The following is a 27,266-nucleotide window of genomic DNA, read 5'->3' on the forward strand; positions in this document are numbered from 1 at the left end:
CACAGAGAAAAGAATATTTACAATAAACCACGTAAGTAAATACCTTTGTGCTATAAATTAGATTACCAAGATGGGCCATCTGACTAACTGTATTACCAGGTATACATGTCTAACCCCCAAATTAGAGACCTGTCATAATAAAAGGAATACTAAGTGGTTCTGGTGATATTTGCTAAGACCATATTCTTTCTCAATTCTCCACAGCTGTCTTGCCCTTTTAACTTCTTAAAACCAAAAAAGAACATATTTACCTTACCAAAAAAACCTTAAGATGTGGAGTGATTTTCTACTAATTGACATTTACAGAGAAAACAATTTTCTTAGTATTATAAGCTGAAAGTTACGCAACCCCAACTAACTTGAAATTAAATTCATGGCATGGCAGTACTTCTGGCATATAGAGCCATAAGGGATCCGGAAGTTTGTAAAATGCCTTCAGTTCTTCCCTCTATCAATTGATCATTCCATCAGCAAACATGTTATTACTTCTGCCATCTTAAGAAATAAAACCCGTCTTGGACCCTAACTCCCTGCAGCTACTACCCCATTTTTCTGCTCCTCTTATAGCAAAACTCCTGGAAAGGCCCGGTTTTTCTCGTGGTCTCCAGTTCCTCTCCCTGTCCCTCCTGACCCCATGCCAATCAGGTGTTCATCCCCACCACTCCCTCCGACAGCTCTTCACAAGGACTCAATGACCTCCACATTTCTAACACGGCAGTTCATTCTTAGTTTGAATCTCATGCGACTTGGCAGGAGCACCGGCCACTTCTCCTTGAAAAGCTTTTTTCTTGGTTCTCTTCTTACCTCAGTGGTCACTTGGTCTGCTTTGCTATTCCTCATCTCCCAGATTTTTAATTATTGGAGGGTGCCAGTTCTTGTGTGCCTTTTCTTCTGTGTCTACCATCCCTAAGAGTTCCCATGGAGTCTCACAGTTTTAAATACTGTCTATACTCTGATGACTTCCAGATTTACGTTTCTAGCCCAGAACTTTCCCCTACACTCCAGATATATGTCCAATTTCCTATTCAGTATTTTCACTCAGTTGTCTAGTAAGAATCTCAAAATCAACATGTTTAAAATCAAACTCCACATGTTTACAATCAAACTCCAGATTTCCCCACCTCGCTCCCATCAAATCCCTTCTTCTAGAATCATCAGCAAATTGCAGCTCAATAAATTCCAACTACATTATTTCAGATCCTTGGGCCAAAAACTTTAGAATCAATATTGACTCTCTCTTTCACACCACAACCAAACCTATTACATTTACCTTCAAAATATGTCCAGACCTTGCTCCCATCTTACAGCCTCCACAACCACTTTGGTCACACATACCACCATCTCACACTAGATTACTTCAGCAGCTTTACTACTATTACCGTGTTTCCCTCAAAATAAGATCTAACCGGAAAATAAGCCCTAGCGTGATTTTTCAGGCTGACATCCCCTGGACATAGGCCCTAATGCGTCTTTTGGAGCAAAAATTAATATAAGACCCGGTTTTATTTTCGGGGAAACACGGTCTCTGAGAATGTAGTCTCAACACAGCAGATAGAGCAAGCAGCACTTTCAAAATATAAAGTTACATCATGTCATTCTTACAGGCAAAGCCATACAGTGGCTTTCCATCTCACTCAGAAAATGTCAGTCTTGACAAACACGCATGGGCCCGACGAGCTCTGGGTGCCTGCTACCCCTCTGACCTTATCACCCACCTACCACTTTCGCCTCATTCACTCGGCTCCAGCCACACTAGAACCCATGCTCCTCACACAAACCAAGCTCAGTCAAAACCAGTCCACCACTGGCAATTTCATGCGGGTCAATTTAATATAGGGAGCATCAAAAAAAAGTCCTTTTTATTCCTGATGGTTCACTCATGTGAGAGCCTTGATGCTCTCAATGTTACATGCAAATATAAATCCTGTAACCATATCATCCTACCTGTTCACGTTTATTCTGCATCCATGAATAAATCACACTGGGCGGTCTCACTGTCTTACCCTCAGCACTAACAGTGGTAAATGGAGGATTAGAAAATTCAGTCATTTGCTGATCTGTAAAAAAAAGAAGGTGAAAACTTAGGCCATCTGATTCTCTGCAACTACGACATTTCAAATTTTAGAAAATAAGTAGTCCTCACCAGAAGCAGAAGTCCATAATCTGGGCCCTCTTCTTATTAGCTGAGGACTTTGAGGTGACCCATAGCAGGTGTTCACATCAAACATCCCAGCCATCCGATTCACTACACTAGTGCCAAATGGGGTCCCAAAGGGACTTGCAACATCAGGTGTAGATAATTTTGAGGAAAACAGTGACGTCTTCACTAACGGTGGCACTGACGGCTGAGGCATCTGGCTAGATTTTGGGGTCTGAAAAGTAGTTTCTTCTGCAAAAGAACAGATCCAGCGCTGAAGGGGCAACCTGATCCAAACAGGTCAGCATGGGGTGTTCTCAAGTTTTATACATCTCAATCTTTTGGTTAATGCATTCCCCCAGGGCTCAGTGGTTGTTTCCATTTAGGTTTACATTCGCAAGAGCCAGCTTTTATTACTGCAACTCAATGACCACTCAAGGCGCTTTAAACATCTTTTTCTGTCAGACTGGTAAGCCTCTCTTGTCTTTTCCCCTCCATGAATATCCTCATCTTCAAGATCATTTTCTCTAAGCTGTTTTGAATAAACTTATCAATTTACATTTTATTTTTATATGGCAACAACTTCAATTATTGCATCTTTCCAGTTTTATCGCATGCCCCCACTGGAACTATTACTTGGCTAAACACAATCAAATTCATACTGTGAAACTGTAAAGCTAGAAAGTGCCAACCTTATCCCATGTTCCCAGGAGTTCTTTTTAGTTAACAGAAGTCACACCAAAGACTAATTTGTCCAGGATATCTACATATCTGACCCTACAAATCTGATCTGTAAACATCTTCTTCACAAATTATAACTCTACCAATTTAGTTAGACTGTTGTACAAAGGAACATTTTTCCTGCCACTCCAGTACAAGGCACAAAGACAAATAAATTACACTAGTATTCTTTTAAATAAAACCACCATAAGACATTAAACATTTAAAGTACCATATTTTCATTACATGACGTTGGAAGAGTTAATGGCAATTAGAAATCTTTGAATAATCAATTTAAAAATTAAGACTGGGGTTTTTAAGTGTTGCAATAATTCCTCACAATTAGAGGCAAATTTTGTCGGCACGATAGGCTATGACAACAATTTAAAACAATGAAAAACCCATTTGGTCAGATCCATGATCCCTCCAACCCAAGATTACAATGATCTTTGTAATATACTAATTTGACGTAACTAGCCTATTCAAAACTCTCTAATGGTTCCCTAACTCTATGGGATAAAAATCTAAGCCCCTTTTTATAACATACAGGCCTCCTTTCATTATTAAACATCTTATCCATTCAGGCTCCTTTCTGACAGATTTACTTTTAGCAGTTACATTGTCTTGTCATTATTTGCATGCCTCCCCCTAAACCATCAGTTCCAACGCTGTTTGTCATCTTTGATTCTCTGGATTCTAGCACATTGCTTGGTATGTGGTAGGCATTCAACAACTGTTTGTTCAATAAACAAATGCTGATCTGAAAGTTGATAACATTGGAAACACTCTAGAATCTTATAAAATCTGACATTCATGAACTTATTTCATTGTAATCTATTTATTTTTGGTATATGGTCACTCCAGAGTAATGAAGTCAAAAACACAGATGTGTTTGCTTTGGCCCATACAGGGATTTTTTTAAATATCAAGATTAGTTGCTAACATTTAAAATGTGAAAGATTTCAGGCTTCTCTTAAAAAAAAAAAAAAGAGACCATGAGTTCAGATACTGGGTCCAAATTCCCACATGAAAACCACGGTCTAAAGCTAATCCATAGCTTCCCCCTTCAGATGAAGCCTGTGCTCTCACCTAGCCAGTTTCGCTCGTTTTCACTAAATGCCTGGCTCCAAAAGACATCTGAACATGAAGTGCTTCATCAGTCTTACATTCCTAGGCACGTTCTACTTAAGGGACTTGGTGAAATAGAGTAAGTTCTTCCACCTGTACGTCTTCCTGTCAACTTGCATCCTTCAAACTGAAGGGGTACTAACATTATACTAAGCTATCTTATGACATTGAACGTGATACTCCCATCCCCAAATCACTCATTCATTTCAGTTGCTCTTCTCTGGACACTGTCCAGCAACTTTTTGTCTCTGGGATATTGCAATAAGAACAGCAACTAGTATCACCTGTAAAGATTCACCTGGTTTTGTATTTAGAGTAAGATGAAGGCCTGTTTGATGACCAACATTTTGTTAACCATTTTACAACCACTACTACAACGGACTTAATTTTTTTCAATCTACAATAACACCCAAGTCTTTTTCTTGGTTTAGTGCATTACCCCATATATTAGATTTTCCCTAAAAATATACGCCTCACATTAATATACATATCCTTAGATTAACTACTGTCATCTTTCTTAGGAAATAAAATGCAAATGCTCTCCCCTCTCTTAGTTGTACAAGGAGTTACCTGGAAAATTCAATTTCTTAGGTTCCACTGGGTATGAAGACATTACTCTGCCATTCGTAGCAGCAGCTTCTTGGTAGAGAACTAGTTTTTGAGTCATATCATTTAAAAGATTCAAACACTCCCTTGAAATGGCTGTCCAATTGTGGGGATGTCCACCTAGGAAGTCCAAACACCAGCTTTCAAAATGTAGATAATTATATAGGCTTCTCTCAAAGTGGGGAGAAAAATCAGTAAGAGATGCTACATTACACTTTGTATCAGGGCCCACTTTTCTCGGTTAAGCTACTATTTATACTCATCACATCTAACACACAGCAGGAGTTCAATAAATATTTGGATGAAATAATTTTCCCAAAGTCTACAAGTAAGAAGTTGCTATTTTACCATTAAAAAAAACCTCTCAAACTAATCCCTAAAATAAAGCCAAACACCAGAGCATGGCTTGAGTAAAAAAAGCCCAAGGTTACTTTATTATTACTGGAGTACTGAACAGACTGAAGACTAAGGCGACAAACATGACTAATGAGATGCAACCCACAGCCTGGTGACCTATAAACTGCTGTGTCTAACCCACTGTGCTCCTTACACTTTCATTTGTGTAACAGTCACATATTGTTTGGTAATCATCATACTTCATACTTGGAGACTTTATATCTCTGCTGATTTTTTTTAACTACCATGATCCACACTCTTATTCCCTTATTTCTCATTAACTTTTTGATTTTCCAGGACTTTTATCCTAGAGTTGTGTAAAGATCTACTCTGCTTCATTATGTGTTGATTAGAGAGAAGATGAAAAGCTACTCAGGTTCTCTGCTCCCCACTGCTGGCTGGGGCTGGAATGCTTTCCCTGTAGGAATAAAGCAGAGCACTGGCACAATTAGTCTTGAAGGGCCTGGCAAGTAAAAGTGGAGAAGTGGTTCAGAGTCGCCAAGAGCACCCTCAGGTTACCATCTACTCTTTTCTTTTTAAGGGAGGCAAAGTAGCAGGGCAGGAGGGAGCTCAGCACTCAGAGATAAATGACAGGATGTCTTATTCCAACTGTAACATTAACTTTATTTAAGCCATTTAATCTCTCTGAGACTTAGGTCCCCCATAGAGAGGTCATACCACCTGATTTTTTCAGACCCTTATAGTGTTAAAACTTTTAGGATTCTTACACTGTGCTTTCCTGCTCTAAAACTGTCAATGTACCTCAAACTACTCCAGGTTAAGGGAATCAAGGGTGCTGAAGGAAATAATATAAAAAATTAAAAATACTTTTCCTGATGACATAACTTATACCCACAACAACACAAACACTTAGTTTTATAAGATTTAAATTAAGACTTCGTTTAATGGACTCACTTATGTGTGATATTTTATTAAATATACCTATCTCACCAAAAACTTTAAGTAGAACACCTTCTGCACGCACATGCTTAATCAGGTCTATCACTTTTAGCAATACCTGGTTGGCTAAGGCTAAAAACTTCTTGTCTTCGTGAAGGAGAATATTGAGAAAGCAACATCAGGTCCTGCAAGGCCAAATACTAAAAGGGGAAAAAAATTTATTTAATTTTTTTATCTTCATATAAAATCTTATTTATGAATTGGGCTCAGCACTATATATCTAAGGGGAAATTAGTTGAGACTTTGCATGAAGAAAATAATTTCTAACCTTCCTTTTTAGACTTCTAGAACTTTCCTGCCTGCAACCTCTATAGGCCCCACCCACTGTAGGCTCCAGCTACAAGGAACTATAGAACCCCGTTCCGTCCCACCTGTGTAGTGCGAAACTTTCCTTCCTCCTAGAACTTTCCCTGGCCTCTCCCACACTAACATACGAGTACACTCACACAATTCTCAACTGTGGCACTAACCTAATTTATTATGATCGCCTTTTACTTGTCTCATTTGGTTCCACCCACCAAACTGTAAGACAGGAACCACGTCTTGCTTGCTTCCACATTCAAAGGCCATGCCTAGCACACAGTAGACACATGATGTGTTGTACTTGACTGAAAATCTCCATTTTGGTCCCTGGCAAACCTCTTTACTCATTATGCAAGATATCATCCTTTCTGTGAACCTTTCTTATATTGGTCCCAAGCATAACAAGTGGTTCCCACTGCACTTACCATAGCGCATTTTCATTATTTTGTGCATCTGCCTTTTTGTGCATCTGCCTTTAGGCTGTGCTACACCTTATTCACCATTGTACCCTAAGTAACTAGTAGCCGTGACTGACACCTGCCCAGTAAATACAGATTTGTTAAATAATCAAATGAATAACTGATATTTTTGTTTATCTGTTAGTCAAAATTGACATTTAAAAAGGTAATCAGAGTCTCAGTGGTTCATTTTCTTATTAATTTATAACTTTTCCAGAGTGTAATCAAAACTATGGGTTCAAACTATTTCGATTCTTTTTAAGTTCTATGACCTCTTAACAAGATCATATATATTACAGATATACTTCAAAATTTCAAAATTTAAATAAAAACAATTTATTCTTAGTTTGATTTTTAAATTTATTGCAACTTCTTTAAACTCTATTAAAATTTGTTTTAGGATCATCATTATTCATATTTTAAGAGAGTTTACTGAGTGTCTACATACTATTAATATCAAGCACTACCTTTGATCTTAATAGCCAACAAACTACATGAGTACAAATATATCTTGGTCCAGTGATTAAAAAAGAAAAAAAAGTGCTTTGTTTTGCTACCATGAGGAGTTTACGAAAAGCCAATGCATATTGCTGGATATCATATTTCACGCTAGGAAATATTTTTACATCTCTTCTGCATATAGAATTAGTTTAACTTATAAACATACATTTTGCAATATGTACTGCATTTTAGTCTCTTGGAAAGAAAACTGAAAAAGTAAACAGCATTCAATGTAGCACGTACATGATTTTTATAATACCAGTACTAGAATATTCTAGGCCCTCGAAAAATATTATCTAAATACCCAAATATGCTAAATATTAAATCCTTCCTTACGATGAGTTAGAGATGACTGTGTAAAGATACAAAATGCACAATTCTCGTACCTTTATGATGAGGGGAGGATTGCTGTTTAAAACTTTCGGGAGGCATTCATCTGACTCTTCCGCAAATGGTGGCTGAATAGGGAACAGATGAGCCTATCAAACATAATCAAATGAAAGGATGATGATGGATCATGACTTTATTACATTCACTAAGTACTAACTGAAATTTATTATAACAAAGACAATACAATCAACATTAACATCTTTATAGTTCTTTGCAAAAATAGGTATTAAAGCTATATATATCAAAACACACTATTTTCAAAAATGTTACTCTCCCAATTTTATTACATCTCTGGCTTCCAATAATAGAGACAAATTTTAAAAACATAGATTCTCTGAAGCCATTCAATGATACAAACCTACAGAGATGGTAAAACAGAAATACTCACTGTCCAAGACAAACACTTGGATAATAAAGACAATGTAATTCCCATTCATTTAAAAAATGATAGACGTGATACATCTCTAATGAAGTCTCAGAAGAGACCAAAACCCAATTTACCAAAATGGCTTTGGGTGTAATAGCGTGCTAATCAGTGCTCTACTAAAAATAAATCTGTACACTCTAAAACACAAGAAGTATTATAAAAAATTCAATACTAACCTCTGTGGCATAGATTTTAAAGAGCATCCATGAGATGTACCAAGTCGTCAGGAGAAAGACACCACATAACCAGACATGGTAGAGTAATGAGAGATTCAAGAGGCCACTCACAGTGTCAAGCGGCCTATGAAATTGCCTATGAAAGCAGAAATTACTATTTTATTCTATGGGGGAAATACAATCTAACCATGTAACAGACTTGGGGCTCAACGCTGAGAAACAAATAAATCCTCTTTGTAAATAATCATGGTGATAGACTCCTCTCATTTTGTACCCTATAGAATTCCTTTCCTAATGTCTTCTGACAAGGTGTATAAAGGAGCCTAAAGGGAAGAGTAAACCCAAACTGGCACTCAGTTTCTTGTGTTCCACATCTTCACTGCCATTTACTATGGAGGAAGAATGAGCCAAGCCTACAAGCCAACCCTAGAGGTTGGGTAAAATTTTATTATTGTTGCTTTGTAGTTTAATACTTAAAAATCATTCAACATGACTAGCACCTCTCTTGGACCAGATTTCAGCTCTATCTGTATACTCCATAAACAGTTTCATAATAGTTAAAAGCATATAGTTCTACCTAAAAATAACAATAATTACTTGTAAAATAATTTAAGAAACTGTCAGAATGCTAAATAAAACAAATGCTATCTTACCAAAACCTTGAATAGGTCAATTAGTAAAGTCATCATAACCCTACAATCACACAAGGAGCAATTGTAAAAGCAGGTTTGAACCTCTGACTCTGCCACTTATAAGCGTTATGGTTCATAAATCTCTTGACCTATCCCACTCTCAGTTTCCTCATCTATGTAATGGAGACATGATGTCTTTGTTCTACCTCTTAGGGCTGTTATGAGATTTAAAACATCTTATGTTAAGAGTGCCCAGCATAGGACCCGACATTCACTTGTTGAGTAGGGGGAGAGGGGTGGGGGGGGACATAAATGGAGTTATTTTCACCTTTTAAATAAACATTTACTTAAGACCTGGCATAAATTAAAGACAGAATATCAGTCATGCTGCCATACAAACAAAACAATTTTTCAGTGAAAGGGGGAAAAAGTATTACATTAGATTTCTATCTAATATCATTTTATTTTTCTCTTTCTATTTGATCCAGTTTAAAATCTGGGCTAACAAAATAAATGACCCATGCATTTGATTTCATATCTAGCAATTAAGCAGAAGACAAGACTAAATTTTACTAAGGAACTTTTAAAACAGAAATTGAAGTCTACAGTGTAGAAACCTTATCTCAGAAACATCCATATATGCCAATATTCCCACTCCCAAAACCTGACATTAGTGAAGTCCAACTCAAAAAGCCTCACAATTGAAAGAACAAAACTAATAGAGAAATTTACATTTATTTGCCAAATAAAGATTGAAGCTTTATCTATGTGCAAAGTACATGGTGGTAACTAGAATAATACAACCCAGTGCTGCCATTTGGTTGCCACTTATGATCTTCAACTGGTCACATGACCCTGCTCAATTTTGGTTTCCTCACAGGCAAAATAAGAATAATGCTAAAGCACTGTGGTTGTCTAGCACAACATAGCATAGAATCATTGAGGAGAAAACCAGGAGGCCATGTCCATGCAACTGAAGAAGTCCACTTTTATATAATATAAAAGCTATCATCTAACAAAAAATGAATTATCATTGCTTACTTCTGGGGAGAGTAACTGGGTGACTGGAGATACAGGCAAAAGGAGTCTTTTTCACCATGTACTCTTTAATACACTGCTGGAATTTTAAACTATGTGAACTATGTGTGTTCAAAAATGAATACAATCTTTAAAAATCTTAAAGCCTAACCCAAACAAAACATTCGGAAAGAAGCAAGCATTGAAAGGGATGAAAACATGTAAGAGTTAAAGCTAGACTTTTCATAGAGCACTTACTCATCTATCTGAAGGTCCATAGCTGTGCTAATCCAAGCTTTAGGAATATGACCTGAGGGAAGAAAAATATGACACAATGAACATAAAAAACTAACAAAGCAAACTTTAATCATGCTTTAGAATCCGAGGTTGATGAGATCGCCAAGTAGACACCAAGACCTCAGTCAAAATGCTAGGATTAGGAATCGGCAAGTAAAGAGAATAATTTCTAAATATGGGCAGTACTTGGTTTGCAGTCCTGATATATATTAATACATATTTCAGTTATCATGGTTTAGTTACCAACACCAGTCACCAATAACACAACTCAAATTTCAGTTACCATAGCATATTAACTGTGAGCAATTGAATATAGTACTTCTAGCTTTTCAGTACACAAATCAGGATATAGACAAAAGATGTCCACAATAATCTGTGACTCATCACATATCGTTTTTCAAAGTAGATTGGTGTTTGAAGGATTACAGGAGAATACCATAAACAATTACATGCTAACATAGAAACAATTCTATGCTGGAAGAAATAGGTAACTTCCTAGAAACATACAATCTTCCAAGACTGAATCAGGAAGAAACAGAAAATCTAAGCAGATAGATAACCACTAACAAAATCAAATCAGTAATCAAAAAACTCCCCACACACACAAGGTGAATTTTAACCACATATTCAAAGAAGAATTGATACCTATCTTTTGCAAGCTATTCCAAAAAAATGAAGAGGGAAGCTTCCCAAACTCATTTTACAAGGCCATCATTACACTGATACCAAAACCAGACAAAGACACTACAAAAAAGGAAAAGTATAGGCCAATATCCCTGATCAACATAGATGCAAAAATCCTCAATAAAATACTAGCAAACCAAAGTTAGCAATACATTAAAAAGATCATACACCATTAGCAAGGGGGATTTATTCCCAGGATGCAAGGCTGGTTCAATATCCGTAAATCAATGAACATGATACACCATATAAACAAAATGAAAGATTAAAATTATATGATCATATCAGTAGATGCAGAAAAAGCATGTGACAAAATCTAATATCCATTTATAATAAAAACTGTCAGCAAAGTGGGGATAGAGAGGACATACCTCAACATAATAAAGGCCATATATGACAAACCCACAGCTAACATCATATGCAAGAGAGGAAAGCTAAAACCTTTTTAAGATCAGGAAGGAGGCGTGGACGGGTGGCTCAGTAGGTTAGAGCATGAGCTCTGGGCAACAGGGTTGCCAGTTCGATTCCCACATGGGCCAGCGAGCTGCACCCTCTGCAACTAGAATGAAGACAATGAGCTGCAGCTGAGCTGCCACTGAGCTCCTGGATGGCTCAGTTGGTTGGGGTGCGTGCTCTCAACCACAAGGTGGCCGGTCAGCTCCCGCAAGGGACGGTGGGCTGCGCCCCCTGCAACTAAGATTGAACAACGGCAACTGGACTTGGAGCTGAGCTGCACCCTCCACAACTAAGATCAAAAGGACAACAACTTGACTTGGAGCTGATGGGTCCTGGGAAAAACACATGTTCCCCAATAAATAAAGTCCTGGAAATACATACTGTTCCCAATAAAGTCCTGTTCTCCTTCCCCAATAAAATCTTTAAAAAATAATAATAATAATAATCAGGAACGAGACAAGGATGTTCACTTTCACCACTTTTATTCAACGTAGCATTGGAAGTCCTAGTCAGAGTAATCAGACAAGAAAAAGAAGTGAAAGGCATCCAAATTGGAAAGTAAAAGTAAAACTGCCGCTATTTGCAGATAACATGATACTATATACAGAGAATCCTAAAGATTCTACCAAAACATTATTAGAACTAATGAATGAACTCAGTAAAGTATCAGGATACAAAATTAATATTCAGAAATCAGTTGCATTTTTATACACAAATAACAAACTATCAGAAAGAAATTAAGAAAACAATCCCATTTACAATTGCATCAAAAAAAATAAAATACGTACGAATAAATTTAACCAAGGAGGTAAAAGACCTGTACTCAGAAAACTATAAGGCACTGAAGAAAGAAACTAAAGATACAAATAAATAGAAGCATATACCATGCTCATGAATAAGGAAGAATTAACATCGTTAAAATGTCCATACTACCCAAAGCAACCTACAAATTCAGTGCACTCCTTCTCAAAATTCCAATGACATTTTTCACAGAACTAGTACAAATAATCCTAAAATGTATATAGAACCACAAAAGACCCCAAATAGCCAAAGTAATCTTGAGAAAGAAGACCAAGTTGGAGATATCACACTACCTGGTATCAAACTATATTCCAAGGCTATAGTAATCAAAACAGCATGGAACTGGCATAAAAACAGATAACATAGGTCAATGGAACAGAATAGGGAGCCCAGAAATAAACCCACACCTATATGGTCAATTAATCTATGACAAAGAAGGCAAGAATATATAATAGGGTAAAGACAGTCTCTTCAATAAATGGTGTTGGTAAAACTGGACAGATGCATCCAAAAAAATGAAACTAGACCATTTTCTCACACCATTTACAAAAATAAACTCAAAATGGATTAAAGAGATAGTCAGCGGGATGTAAAGCACAGCAAAGTGAACACAGTCAATAATATAGCAACGATGTATGGAGTCAGGTGGGTACTAGACTTAATGGGGGAGATCACTTTGTAAGTTGTATAAATGTCTAATCACTATGCTGTGAACCTGAAACTAATATAATATTGAACGTCAACTGTAATTGAAAAATTAAAATGCCTAAAAGCCAAAAGTTAATTAATTAATTAACCAATATTGAAAGGGAAAAAAATAGATAAAAGATTTAAATGTAAGACCTGAAACCATTAAACTCCTAGGAGGAAAACATAAGCAGTAAATTCTTTGACATTGCCCTTAGCAATATTTTTTTGGATATGTGTCCTCAGGCAAGGAAAACAAAAGAAAAAATAAATGGGACTATAAGAGACTAAAAAGTTTTTGCCCAGCAAAGGAAACCATTAATAAAACGAAACGACAACCTGAGTGGGAGAAGATATTCGCCAATGATACATCTGATAAGGGGTTAATATCCAAAATATATAAGGAACTCATACAATTTAACATCAAAGAAACAAACAATCCTATTAAAAAATGGGCAGAGTACCTGAATAGACATTTCTCCAAACATGACACATGGTTAATAGACATGAAAAGGTACTCAACATCACTAATCATCAAGGATTTGCAAATTAAAACCACAATGAGATATCACCTCACACCTGTCAGAATGGCTATCATCAATAAATCAGCAAATAATAAATGCTGACAAAGATGTGGAGAAAAGGGAACCTTCATGCAGTGTTGGTGGGATTGTAAACTGGTGCAGCTACTATGGAACTTCCACAAAAAATTAAAAATAGAACTACCATATGACACAGCATATTCCACTTCTAGATATTTACCCAAAGAAATCCAAAACACTAACTCAAAAAGATACATGCACCCCTATATTCATTGCAGAATTACTGACAATAGACAAGATATGAAAGCAACCTAAGTGTCCATCGATAGATGAATAAAGATGTAGTACATACATACAATGGAATATTACTCAGCCATAAAAAATTGAAATCTTGCCATTTGTGACAACATGGATGGACCTAGAGTGTATTATACTAAGTGAATTAAGTGAAACAGAAAATGACAAATACCATAGGATTTCACTTACATGTGAACTCTAAAAAACAAAATAAATGAACAAACAAAACAAAAACAAACTCATAGAGAACAAATTTACAGTTGCCAGATGGGAGTTAGGAAAGGTGAAAAAGGTGAAAGGGATTACTAAGGAATTGCCAGTTATAAAAATACTCATGAAGATATAAAGTACAGCATAGGGAGTATAGTCAATACCATTGTAGTAACTGTATGGTGTCAGATGGGTACTAGACTGATCAGAGTGATTCCTTCAAAAGATATATAAATGTCTAATCACTATGTTATACATCTAAACTAATACAATATTGTATGTCAACTGTAATTAGAAAATAAATTAATACAAAAAAGAAAGGAAAAAAGTCTTTTGGCGATTGGTCACTCACATCAGTTATTCAGTTCAAGCAGACAACAAAGCATGTGTCGCCTCCTCGTCTCCCATAATAAATCCACATTTTACAAGAATTAATAACTGAAAGAGGAAACTTTTTCAGTTATTAAAGACCAAAGTGCTACAAAAAAATGAAAAGTGGTAACATTGGAAATGAAATTTGAATGGAACATAAATGGAGTTATAGAAGAAACAGCTGACCATGGAAATGTGATGACTGCTACGTCAGACTAATGTACAACCACAGGCCTCGGAGATATTGTGGTTCAGTTCCAGAGTTACACAATGAAGCGAGTACCACAACAAAGAGTAGTGATCTTTTTGCAAGTGGAAGGTCTTGCCTTTAATTTGTAAAAATCGCAACATCAGTGAAGCTCAATGAAGTGAAGCGCAGTAAAATGAGGTCTGTCGGTACTCAGAACAGCCAGGCTGACTGCAGTAGATTAATACAATAGAATGAAATGTTAACATTAGATTGACAATTTTGAAAGCCATTTTGAAAAATATGGATTATATAAACTACAACTGAAAAAGAAAAAGTAGACAACAAAATGACACCTATACACGGTGAGAACAGTTTTGTAAAATTGTATTTACAGAAAAAAGTTGGATCAGAAAAAGTTAGTCTAAAAACAGTATTTTAGTGTTGGATTTTAAATCATTATTTGTTGCTACTGAGATTAACGTTTTCCATTCAAATTGTACTGTTCATTAAAGAAGCTATATTGTTGTACTTACATTCATGTTAATAAATTCTACGTGGTTCCCTTAGCAACAGAATATTTCTATTTGTACCAAGTTACAAACTTATAAAAAGGAATATACTATTTCTAGAGTAATGACCAAATGACATACAATATTTTCTTTTTAAAGAATACTTTTTTATTGTGGTAAAAAACACAGAAAATTTACCATCTTAACCATTATTAAGTGGGCACACACTATACGTTCCTTGTTGCACACTAGATCTCCAGAGCTTTTTCATCTTGCAAAACTGAAATTCTATGTCCATTGAGTAATTCCCTTTTTCTCCCTCCTCTCAGGCCCTGGCAACCACCATTCCACTTTCAGTTTCCAGGAGTCTCACTACTCTAGACAACTCACATAAATGGAATCATATAGTATTGTCTTTTTGTGACTGGCTTACTTCACTTAGTATCATGTCCTCAGGGGTCGTCCATGTTGCAATAGGTGACAGGAGTTCCTTCTTTTTTAAGGTTGGATAATATTCCATTGCATGTATCTCATTTTCTTTAACAATATCTTCCCTTAACTAAATACTCTTCGACAATCTAAACAATAAATCAGTTGAGCTAATCACACACCTACAATTGTAGGAAACATACAAAAACAATCAAGAATGACTTTGAAACTGACATTTTCTTAGCTATGAGCTAACAAAAACACTATCAAAAAGCAGAAATTCTTACCAAGAAAATAATACACAATGCAGAAATTTCTAATCAGGAACAGTGATTCCATACAACTGTGTTTAACTAATAAGAGCAGAGATCTCCTAAAGCGCAAGAACTTGTATTGCTGTGGAAAAAAGAAAAACAGAATTAAATAACACAGCCAAACAGAGGTTCTACTTCATTCTAAAGCAAGCACATAACTACCACAGTCCACATATAAAACATAATCATTGCATAAAAATGACAAAGTTTATTTTAGAAGCTAAATATCAACCATTTCTGATGTTAAAATATTTAATATTTGTATCATATAACATTCATTGATATGAGATCAGAAATGAGAAAATTAATAATATCAATCTATACTTACACTAAAGACTATGGAGATAAAGGAAGTATAAAAATCATAATAAAAACAATAGCAGCTGACATTCTTTGGGCACTTACCATGTACCAGGCACTGTTCCAAGTACTTTACATACATTTATTGATTTAAACCTCACAAGAACCCTATGAAGGAGGTTCTATTATTATCCCCAATTTACAGATGAGAAAATCAAGGAGGCACAGAGAGGTTAAGTAACTTAACAAATGTTACCAACTAGCAAAAGGAAAATCTGAGATTTCAATTGAGATAGACTGGCTTCAGAGCCTAAAATCTTAACAATAATGTGTACTACCTTTACATAATTTTTTTTTAATGCTATTTGCAGAAAAATAGGAGGCTGTGAAGATGACACTAACCTAGGAATCAAGAGATCGGAGTTCTAGTGCTTTCCTCTTTCTGTACAACACTGAGCAAGTCATGTCTCCTCTCTATCTAATTATCTGTGAGGTAAGAAGGCTGAACCAGCTAAATAGTTCCTCAGTGGGTACCTTCCAATTCTATCACTCTAAGACAAAGGAATCAAATAAGAAAAACATGAAACTTTTTTCCTGAAGAAACTATATTTCTTGTGAAATAAGGGTTGTTTGCCCCTCTTCTGCCCAAAAAATGCTGATGGGAAAAACATGTGTTAATTATTAGAAAGAATCTAAAGAAACCTAATGAACAAAAGATAAACTTCCCAAATTCTGGTCTTCTCTTAGGCTTATTATATTCTTACACGTATAAGAATATAGATATAGATATAGACGTGGATACACAGATATATGTAAGAATAGATATGTATATAATTAAACATATGTATTCTTTTGTGCTTATTATATTAGGGTTGATTCTTCTTTAAGAAATTTCAGAAGCTGAAGGTGGAAATTCCATCTTCATACAACGTCTATAGTTTCCTACGGTATCTTACAAAAAGCAGCCCATATGAATACCTGGTCACTAAACATACGACTTCAAGTATATTGGCTTATTCAAATATTTTCAAAGTGCAAGATGTGGAATTGTACTATTTTGTGCAGCCCCTGGGTATTACCACCTTCTTCCCTTAACCTCCACAATAAAAAAGGCACACATATAATAGTTTCTGTACTATTCCTACTGCAGCTCTCGCTTTAACCATTACTCACAAGGGTACAGACAAGCTAGGGAAGCAGGTAGACATTTCAGCAGATATGCAGAGAATAGCACCCACACAGCGAAACCCCTGCACCAACCATCCCGTCTGGAGAACAGCACCCAACTCGACAGACTAAACACCACTGTACATTCATGGTTACAATAGATGCCTCCAAAATATATTTAGGTCAAACACTGAAGGGCCAAATGTTTTTTTGCTAAAGTTGAACCTGAAGCCAAGGCTGAGTATTACCATCAGAGAATAAACTTCTAGAATATAAGAATAAATCTAAAATTTTATCAAAAAAAATTATAGAACTTTTAGTAGTCAAATTTGTAAAATTTGACATTGCTTGGTAAACAATTTATTAGCACTGTTGATTACGGGACTGCTCCTACGTTCACACACTGTTTATCACTATCTGTGATGTTAAACAATGGTCACTTTCAACTAAGGTCCAGAGGGGCAACAGATTTGGGAGTATCTCATTTTTCTCTAACACTGTCTTTTCTTCATTCTCTATACTGCTATGTTTGGATCAAAGGTAATTTACCATGGATATTTCTGTGCAGAATTTTGGAGTTCTTCTCCTTGTGTAACTCTGAAATGGCAAAGCTGACACTCTATTTTTAATTCATCTTCAAGAGATGTGAACGAAGAATGTCTACACAGGACTTTTCCTTCCTATGCTCACAGGCTGCAGGGAGCAGATCCTTTTCTGTGAACACTATACAGTCTCCTTGATGTATGTGTATTTTCATCCGTGTTCTCATGGAAGCAACAGGCATGCTAAACCAAGAGAACCCTAACCCACCGCGCTCGTACTTCAGTCTCGTGACACACGCTTTGCCTCCACAGCCCTCCCTCCCCACCGGACTGGGGTCCAGTGGGAAGGGGCTGGTTCTACTATTTTTGCTCCAAAGCCCAGTCCTCAGCCTGCCACCGCGAGGGAATGAAGTGAATAATAGCACAGTTAGGAAGTAGTGGGAACAGCCTGGGGAGGCCTGGATGCCACACTGAGAAATCTCAAGCAATCTCTCTCTCTCTCCTGCCGGAGGAGGTGGTTCTGAGTTCCAGAGACAGCCTACCCGATTAGCAGATTGTTTAAAACCTAACTGAAAGACAGTTTAAACTGTCCCACTCAAAGCAGCTGAAGCTGTTTTATTTATACACATCATGCCTTGCTCCGACCACAACTGACATATTCTATACTTACTTGTACATCCTCAAGCTCGGGAAGTTCTTAGGTTCAAAAAGAAGCTGGCAGTTGCACAGCAGTACTTTGCATGAGTGTGAGCCTCACCCTCCCCGAGCCCTGCTAGGTCACAGCAACTGCCACGACCTCGCAGGGAGGGAAAGAGTGGAGCAGAGCGGTCTTTTGAGTGGCAGCAGGAAAGGGGCTACAGCTCTCAAACATATGCGCAAGTCTCACGAAAACAAATGTCTCCTCTCCAAACGGCATTTCGAGGATCTCAGTCCTAAGTTTTGCTGATCAAATCTTGAATCGATTAGATGAGGCCAGTTATATACACATATACCAAGGCAATTTTAACTCTGCCAAATTCTGACATAAGGTGATGCTCAAATGATTGCTTACCTGTATGATGGGAAATGGAAGATAGTTCATGTTGTTAATAAAATACAGGAGGCTATAGCTATAGCCCATAAATGCTCCAGCCAGTAGGAAAAAAAGGTGATATTCATTTAAGCAGGTTTGTGCAGCAGGGTTATCTAAGCTGAAGGGAAAAAGTTAGATTAATTCAACAGTCAAGGACAAATATCACCATTTTAGGCTTAGTACTTATGGACGGCAAAGCTTTAACTTAATCACCTAAGAAATGCCCCAAATTCTAACAAAATGATTTGTTTCAGGTAAGTGTGGGCAAAAAAATTAAAACCCTTTTCTCTGATACATGAGAATTTGACCTTTAGTTAACTCCCTAGCTCTGTCCTCTGGAAATATGACGAGGATAAGAATATCCTTTGTGACAGGTCGTAACTGCTTACAAGCTGGTAAACTGCACCTGCACTAAGAAAAACTATCAACAAACTATATACTCGTGTACCTGACAGACATGCCACAACTTTGGGCTTCCTTCTGTGTTGTCTCTTATAACTGAGCAATCCCTCATGGGGACCCTTTTCACTAAACAAAATGTATCATCACTATGAAAAAAAACACCCTGCCTCATATGGTAGTAGCTAGGGCACAAAAGGTAATCAAGTATTCCGCAGTGCTCATGCACAGGGTTTGTTTGTTTGTTTGTTTGTTTGTTTGTTTGTTTTTATTGGGGAAGGGGAACAGGACTTTATTGGGAAACAGTGTGTACTTCCAGGCCTTTTTTCCAAGTCAAGTTGTTGTCCTTTCAATCTTAGTTGTGGAGGGTGCCGTTCAGCTTCAAGTTGTTGTCTTTTCAGTCTTAGTTGTGGAGGGTGCAGTTCAGCTCCAGGTCCAGTTGCTGTTTCTAGTTGCAGGGGGCACAGCCCACCATCCCTTGCGGGAGTCGAACCGGCAACCTTGTGGTTGAGAGGATGCGCTCCAACCAACTGAGCCATCCGGGAGCTCAGCAGCAGCTCAGCGGCAGCTCAGCTCAAGGTACCGTGTTCAATCTTAGTCGCAGGGGGCAGAGCCCACCATCCCTTGTGGGACTCGAGGAATTGAACTGACAACCTTGTGGTTGAGAGCCCACTGGCCCATGTGGGAATCGAACCGGCAGCCTTCGGAGTTAGGAGCACGGAGCTCTAACCACCTGAGCCACTGGGCCGCCGCCCTCACGCACATGGTTTTAAAGTCAGTGAAGAATAGGGAACTTAAGATTACTTTAGTAATCTCGAATGACTTTTTAAAGTCACAATATCAACTTGCAATTTTTATCAATGCCATGTGTCCCAGAAAGGTATAAACTTCCAAACTATGAATGCACTCTACTGGAGAGGGGAGTGATAATATTTAAAAACGTTTTCCTCATTTTTCCCATACTACCCTTCCTTCAAACTGCACCCTAAATGCTACCTCCTTGGCTCCTCAGGAGAATGGAATGGAAGACCCAGCTTTCTCCAACCCAAGAAAAGAAATCTTTTTCCAAGGAGAAGCTGGTCAGTCGTGATCTTGAAGAAACAGCTGGCAGTGGAAGTCTTCCCAAGAGGAAGAAATCTTTCCCCAAAGAGGAACCAGTCAGTGGTCCTGAAGAGGCCGCCAACAGGAGGGTCTCCCAGAAAAAGGGGAATTTCTCTTCCAACGAGGAGCCAGTCAGCAGTGACCCTGAGGAAGCTGCTGGCAAGTAAGGGCAGCATCGCCAAGAAAAAGTTCCAAAAACTATACCAGGAAGATCAGAACGGACATTTCCCGAGTGAGGTATTTCCCATCCCAACCCATCTTCTACACCCCAAACAAAACAAATTCAGAAGGAAAAAAATGCCACCTCCTCCAAGAAGCTCTGTGTGGATCCTCCACTTTCTGAACTCCCACAGGTTTTATCTGTACATCTTACTTTTTTCCTATAACAACCTATTTCTCCTATGTTCCTACTTCTGCATTATATCCATTTGTGTCCATGGCTTAATTCCCCTGCTGTTCTCAGTTCTCAAGGAGCTCATAGTCTATGTGTGAACCAGGCTTATAAATCCAACAGCATCTAGTATAGCACCGTGCATCAAATAAACGGCTTTAAAAACGTGTTGGATTCAACAAACATAAAACATGAAAAGCATTTGATGTATGTAAAAAAGCACCTTCTATAGAAGTCTAGAAAGCGAACAATGCCCCCATGAACCATTAAACTATACAAGTCATCTTTGGCTTAGTAACTACACAACATTCCTTAGACGAAAACACACTTATATTACCTCTTAGTACCAGTGCAGGGAACCACAAGAAAACTGTATCGGCCCTTGGTGATCACTGCCGCACACCAAGCCACCATCATTCCCATCGCAGCGTGAATAAACGAGTGCATGAGCTGCTGAGGATGCACGATCTTCCCGATCAGCGCCAATCTGGAGCAGGGAATGGAAGGCACAACTACAAGCAAAACAGATTAATGTGGCTTTATCATCCACCGCGTAGGAAACCAGACGACCTAAACTGTCCCCTCTCATCCTTGCACAAATACTCCAAAGGGCGAGAAGAAACCCAGAGGCAATGTAAAATACAGTGCAGAAAAATTCCTAGTTAAAAATTCTAAATTAAAATGACTTGGAAAAAAGATTAAATACAAAGAGATGCAGCACGTAACAAAAAAAAAAAAAGAAAAACCAAAGAATCTAGAGAGATGAAACCTAAGGACAGTATGAGGAACATTTTTCATTTCTTCTTAAAATTTCTTGATAGCTCAAATAGTGCCTAACCTGGCACTCTCCTGTCATAAAAAAACAATAATAATAATTTTTAAAAGATAGTGCTTGCCCTCCAGCAAGTTATCTTTATTTCAGCATTTGAAAATTGGTAATATATAGTCCACCTGTGAAAAATAAACCACCAACTAGATAAATATTGATAACGCTGAATACAAAAATAAAGGCTTGTGTGGGAATTTCTAATACCTCTCTCTCGGATAATACAAAAAAGTTTTCTGGAAGTGAACTGGGGAGGTGAGTGTAGATGGGAGATGAGGGAATGTTGACCTTTGACACAGCTAGCATAGGGTTCCCTAACTTATATGTAGGCATTCTTCTTTTAATATGCTCAAAGTGAAGACATTGTGGGGAGGCAGAAAATGAAGTGTGAAGGAAAAGGGCTTCGGTGCTCTTGGGGAACAGGCTGCTATCACCACTCCCTCTCCAGCAGAAATGCCCACGAGGGGCAATGTGAAAGGACACATGCCATGCACCGAGGAGTTCTGTACACAATTTGAACAGAAAAAGATCCATCAGCCAGAAGTGCAGGATGAGCAAAGCAAAGTTAAACAGTATGCATTATAACATCCAGAATAGAATTTGAAATTGTACACCGTATCTAACAAGAAACTACTGGAGAGCTAAAAATAGGAAAGATGTTATAGTCAAAACAAGCAGTGTCAGAAAAAGTTTCTTATTGTATCTTAAGGACTCAAGGAATCTGAAAGGCAAGAAGAATGAGGAGAGAAACTGAGGGGGGAAAAAGAGCTCGGGAATCTAGCAGGTGACTCTCCCAAGGCAAAACATATATTTTTAAGTTTTTTGGAAAATCTTGGAATTATAGATTTTTATATTGGAGAAAGACCTAAGAAATCACCCGGTCCTAATCTCCTACCCTATTAGAATACATCTGCTGAAGCACAACTTTTACACCAGCTGTGAACCATGAAAAGACCTAAATTTTTTTAACTGTGGTAAAATACACATAAAGTTCATCATTTTAACCATTTTTCAGTGTATAGTTCTGTGGCCTAAGTACATTCACAGTGTTGTGTAACCATCACCACCATCCATCTCCAGAATGTTTTCATCTTGCAAAACTTAAACTTCGTACCCATTAAATCACTCCCCATCCCCTCCTCCCCGCACCCCCTGGCAACCAGAACTCTACTTTCTGTCTCTACGAATTTAATTCTGTAGGGACCTCTGAAGTGGAACCATATAATATTTGTCCTAGAAGGTCTAAATATTTTTTTAAAACCGAGAAACTAGCACTCAAATTTTAAGACATTCAAAGCACATGATTCTGTATACATTTGTAAAACTTTGACACATACACAGCCTTTGTCATACATACCCATATACAAAATGCATGGAGTCTGCCCTTAACAAAATTCAGATTTTTTAAAGATGATTAACTTTTGAAAACTCACCTGCATAGAACTCCACATTGAAAATATTTATTATTACTATTACCACTGACAGCAGCAGGAGGTAAAAGATTACATAGGAACTATACAGATCATTGAAAGAATCTGAAACACAAGAGAGAGGAATTAGTTAAGTTCATTCAGTCATATAGTCATGTTCAGTATGCTGCAACAGAAAAGGTTTTGAACCACAACTGTAATTTTAATTGTAAAAGTTTTCTTTAATAATTTACTCAAATATTACTGACAGGTCCTATAGGACATCCACTCAAAAACTACCATGTGAGTTATTTGGACCAAGTTCTCGGTCCTTTAAAATTACACTAGAATTTATTTTAGATGACCCAGATGTTAACAGATACTGACATATATAAACATATTTCATCATGTGAAACAGAGAAGTACCACATTTAGTAATATGCCGACAAAGGTTCTTTTTAAAATGTAAGTAACATTTTTCAGATCTCTTCTTAACAAATGCAATTAGCCTCTCTAGCTAAAAAACAAACAAACAAAAAAAAAAAAAACAAAACAAAAAAAAAAACATTTCTGGAAATAGTATAATCCATAAATCATCTAAATTAGCTGAATTAAAAAACAAGTAACATTTGGTGGGGAAAATGGCATAAATCAAATCCAATTTATGAGATTGGAGTATTAAAGAATACTTGGCCATGAAATGGCAAAAGTTTTAATCTTAAGTGCCAATTATGAACAACTAGTAATGGCTCTAGATTATAACACTGACTATTCTGAGATTGTGACAGCCAAGATCAAAAGATCAATAAGTGAAGCAGATTCTGGCAAAGCGGTTACAGAAATACTTGCCATCTCTGCATAGGTTTATGGCTTTATTTCATCTGATCTATGGGACCCATCTAAGAAATGACTGCTATATCTCAACAAAAACTTAACATGACTTAAATTCTTTAGCAGCAATATCTCCAACGGCAATAAAGCTTAAAACTCCTTAAAAATTGGCATTTTCTTCTGAAAAATTAAATTAACAACACACTTCCCCCTTTCCAAAGGAAAAGAAATGTATTGTTTTTGTTGTTGAGAGGAAATAAAAAGAATTTCAAGAGTATTCGTCTTCTTAGCCTTAGGCAAGATTTTAGATCTCAAAACCTATTCTGGCAACATTCCTCTCTTTTTAATTCAAGTGTGGCATAGTGGAAGAACATGGGCTTTGAAGTCAGAGACCAGTGTTCAAATCCCAGCACAGTTAGTCACCAACTGTATGTGTCTGAAGACTTTAACCTGAGTCTCAGTTTCCTCATTTATAAAGTCAAGATAATACCTCTTTATTACACACGGTTGTAGGAAGAATAAGAGGTAGTACTTAAGGTGCTTATTTAGCACGGTGCCTGGCACACAATAGATAGCTCCTCATCAATCTTTGCGTTTAACTCTATGTTCCTTAGTCTTTAACTCTTTCCTCCTTTTCTCTCTCGTCTCATCTTTCTTTCTTATTAGCCACAATACAGAAATGAAATATTCTTAAATTTAGACAGGCTTTTTAAAAAGAGATATATTTTCTATCCACAATTTTTAAATAGATGAAACAGTTCTCTTCCTTAAAAAGATAATCTCGATAAAACTGCCAGAAACAAATAAATAAAAATTAAGTTTTAATTTACATGGCCTTCTAATGATTTTTTTGTTCATGTGGTAATACAGTCTCTGATAGGTTTACTAATCTTATTATTATATAATGAAAAGGTGGTTTATGCTTAGGAAAGGCATGCCTTAAGATTACCTCAAAGTGAATGTTTGGTCATGTCAATACAGGCAGCAATTAAAAATAAATTTGAAACATAATGCAATTTTTATGTTGAGTAGTAGATCCTGTAAATCTATTTTCCCCAAACTGAATTTCACTTACCAGACAGCCACTGTATAGGATGAAATAAGTCAATATTGCTGAAGATTATAAATACTGTGGTACAGATGGGTAGAAGCAGCACTGACCAGGCAGTACTTGAAACTATCCTCCAGCCCAAAACCTGTAACAAAGTCATTCAATCATAAAGTCAGTTAAACTATTTCAGTTTATGCAAATCTTATCTTTTCATACAGGATGTTAATCACTAACATTTATACCCAGATCATAGTCCATGCAGCTACATATAAACCCAATGATTATTACTAATAACTTTACATACCACTACAGAATATTGTAATATCAGTGAACTGATGCTTGTATTAGTCCCGAGTCGGGTGCCGCATCAAATGTCACAGGGTGCAGGAGGCGGAATTGTCTTAGTTTTACACCTGTATTTCACAGCAACTTATACGTGTCTCCCTAGGTTTAATTGATAGATGCATCAATATCTAAAGCTGTATACATTTTACGAGAACCATCTGTATACTGTAACTTTACAATGATTGGATATGCACTTCTTACTGGGCAATTAATGTATCATATTCATGTCTGAATTACCAATGCCTACCATACAAGAGACACAAGATTTACTGCTGAATGAGTGAATACAATGAGTGACTACTGAGGGATTTTAAGCATGAAAAAAGTGACAAATGGACTTATATTTTGGAAGGTAAAACACCCTTGTGTTTGTTTGTAAGGTGGCTATGATGAAGGAGGATCAGAAGGGACAAGACCCAGACGGGAGACAGGCAGTCCACCGCAATTGCCCAAGCCAAAGATTATAGTCAGTGGCTGAAGGCGGCCACCGGGAAAAGAAAAAAGGGGAAGAAGACATTGCAGCCACATTTTTAATACACAATCTACAGGACATCGGTGATTGATAACATAGGTGGTAAAGAATAGGTAAGAGTGAAGGACTCAAAAGTTTTGGTTTGGGATACAGGGTAGATTAGATGGCTGTGCACTGGGGTAGAAGCACTATCCTAAGAGGGTTAGTTCTCCAATTTCTCTTTGTCCTCCACAAAATGGATGCAGAACTGTTGAAGCATTTTCAACGAGGAAGTATCATCTCGGTCCCACAGTGCATACATTCCTCTAATTGAACAAAGAATACCTGTCCTGCTTATCTAGTCCCCAACTCCAGCCTCTGCTAAGGCCTTTCCAATTCTGAACATTCCTCCACACTTCTTATCCCAAGTAACCAGCAAGTTGTTTATTTTGCACCTACTAGGTACACCATCCCCGCATAGACTAGTCCTCTGTTCCCTACTCCAATTCCCATGCAGGCCATCCCTCCCACTCTAACCAACTTCCACCCAGAACTCGTCTCTCCCCCAGTAACAACTATCCACACAGAACGTCCCTCATGCACACACCCTGTACCCAGCTTTCCCTAACACGTCCTTCCCACCCTGTAACCAGCTTCCACTCAGGGCGCCCCACATGACCCTGTAATCAGTCTCCCCGCACACTCCCCACGCGACACTAGAGCCGGACCCTCCCACGCCCACAGCGCACGCGCGGTCAGCACCCAACCACCCTCTCCGACCCCAGCAGCCGCCCAGCGCACGCCAAAGTGAACTCAGCACTCACGCGCCACAAGATGTCCCGCGACCCGCCGAAGCAGGGCCAACTAGCAGCCGTGGCCATGGTGATGGCGGCCCCTACTCTGAGAGGTGCAGGAGACCGTGAGCCCGCCCGCCACCGCAGTTCAAAGGGAGGAAGGCCCCAGGAGGACCCCGGTGGGGCTGCCTCAAACGCCGCCTGAACGAAGCCCGGCCCAGTCCCCAACCCATCCTTTCGAAGTTTCGTCTGGGCAGGCCCAATGGACCAGAACGTCCCTGCAGACACGTGCCCCACAGTGGCTTGGGACTCCAGAACCCGCCCTCTGGAACCGAAAAGTTCTCTCCGAAGCAGAATCTAGCGTGGTGCCAGTAACTGGGGGCGGGGCTGCTGCATGCTGGGAACTGTAGTTTCGACGGCCGTCTGGAAGCAAGGAGGAGTGTTGCACTCTGGGACTCGGAGTTCCAAAGTACAGCATGCTGGGAGTCGAAGTCTTCCTGGAGATACCTTGTGGCATGCTGGGAATCTTAGTCTTTTTTCAAGTCTACACTAGCCACAGTGTTGACAGATCGGAATTCTAGTTAGAAAGATCTGGCGAAATGATGTCCCCTCATTTCTCTGGATTTCAGACCGCCTGAAAGTGAAATCAAACGACGTTGTGGCCCTCTCCACAAAGGTACCCACTCATTTTATTGAAATGGAAAAATTCTCTCCCTAGAGGTGCATTTGGTTTCGTAAAATCTAGTTCCAGTTCTGCCGGATGATATTTTCTATAGAGGAGTGGAGAACATATACTCCCCAGGATAAACCTAAGTCCTTTTTTTTTTTTTTTTTTTTTTTACCAAACTCTAAGCCTTGGGGAAGAATTTGAAAGGTTCAGCAAACTGAAAATAAGGCTCAGGCTCCTCCTCCTTTGATCATCCTTCTCTGGAGCCAGGCTGCACCTCTTGT

At 38.0% G+C, this 27,266-nt stretch overlaps 1 protein-coding gene across 2 annotated transcripts in view; it reads right to left on the bottom strand.

Annotated features, from left to right (window-relative positions):
- Positions 1-26,556, bottom strand: part of NDC1 (NDC1 transmembrane nucleoporin) — a 45,180-nt gene extending 18,624 nt beyond the window's left edge. The window contains exons 1-13 of one of the 2 annotated variants that reach the window (XM_019742886.2): positions 26,346-26,556; positions 24,750-24,870; positions 22,868-22,969; positions 20,946-21,120; positions 18,697-18,835; positions 15,610-15,718; positions 10,110-10,161; positions 8,203-8,338; positions 7,596-7,688; positions 6,006-6,087; positions 4,556-4,711; positions 2,144-2,389; positions 1,945-2,057 (exon numbers count right to left, since the gene is read on the bottom strand). In XM_019742886.2, coding sequence (XP_019598445.1) covers positions 1,945-2,057; positions 2,144-2,389; positions 4,556-4,711; positions 6,006-6,087; positions 7,596-7,688; positions 8,203-8,338; positions 10,110-10,161; positions 15,610-15,718; positions 18,697-18,835; positions 20,946-21,120; positions 22,868-22,969; positions 24,750-24,870; positions 26,346-26,402 — 1,581 coding nt within the window. In that variant the 5' untranslated portion in view covers positions 26,403-26,556. The remainder of the gene's footprint in view (positions 1-1,944; positions 2,058-2,143; positions 2,390-4,555; positions 4,712-6,005; positions 6,088-7,595; positions 7,689-8,202; positions 8,339-10,109; positions 10,162-15,609; positions 15,719-18,696; positions 18,836-20,945; positions 21,121-22,867; positions 22,970-24,749; positions 24,871-26,345) is intronic. The other variant, XM_019742887.2, reaches the window with a different exon arrangement.
- Between the last annotated feature and the right edge of the window lie 710 nt (positions 26,557-27,266).

This window comes from Rhinolophus sinicus, linkage group LG06 (genome assembly GCF_036562045.2).
Source record: "Rhinolophus sinicus isolate RSC01 linkage group LG06, ASM3656204v1, whole genome shotgun sequence".
Taxonomy (NCBI): domain Eukaryota; kingdom Metazoa; phylum Chordata; class Mammalia; order Chiroptera; family Rhinolophidae; genus Rhinolophus; species Rhinolophus sinicus.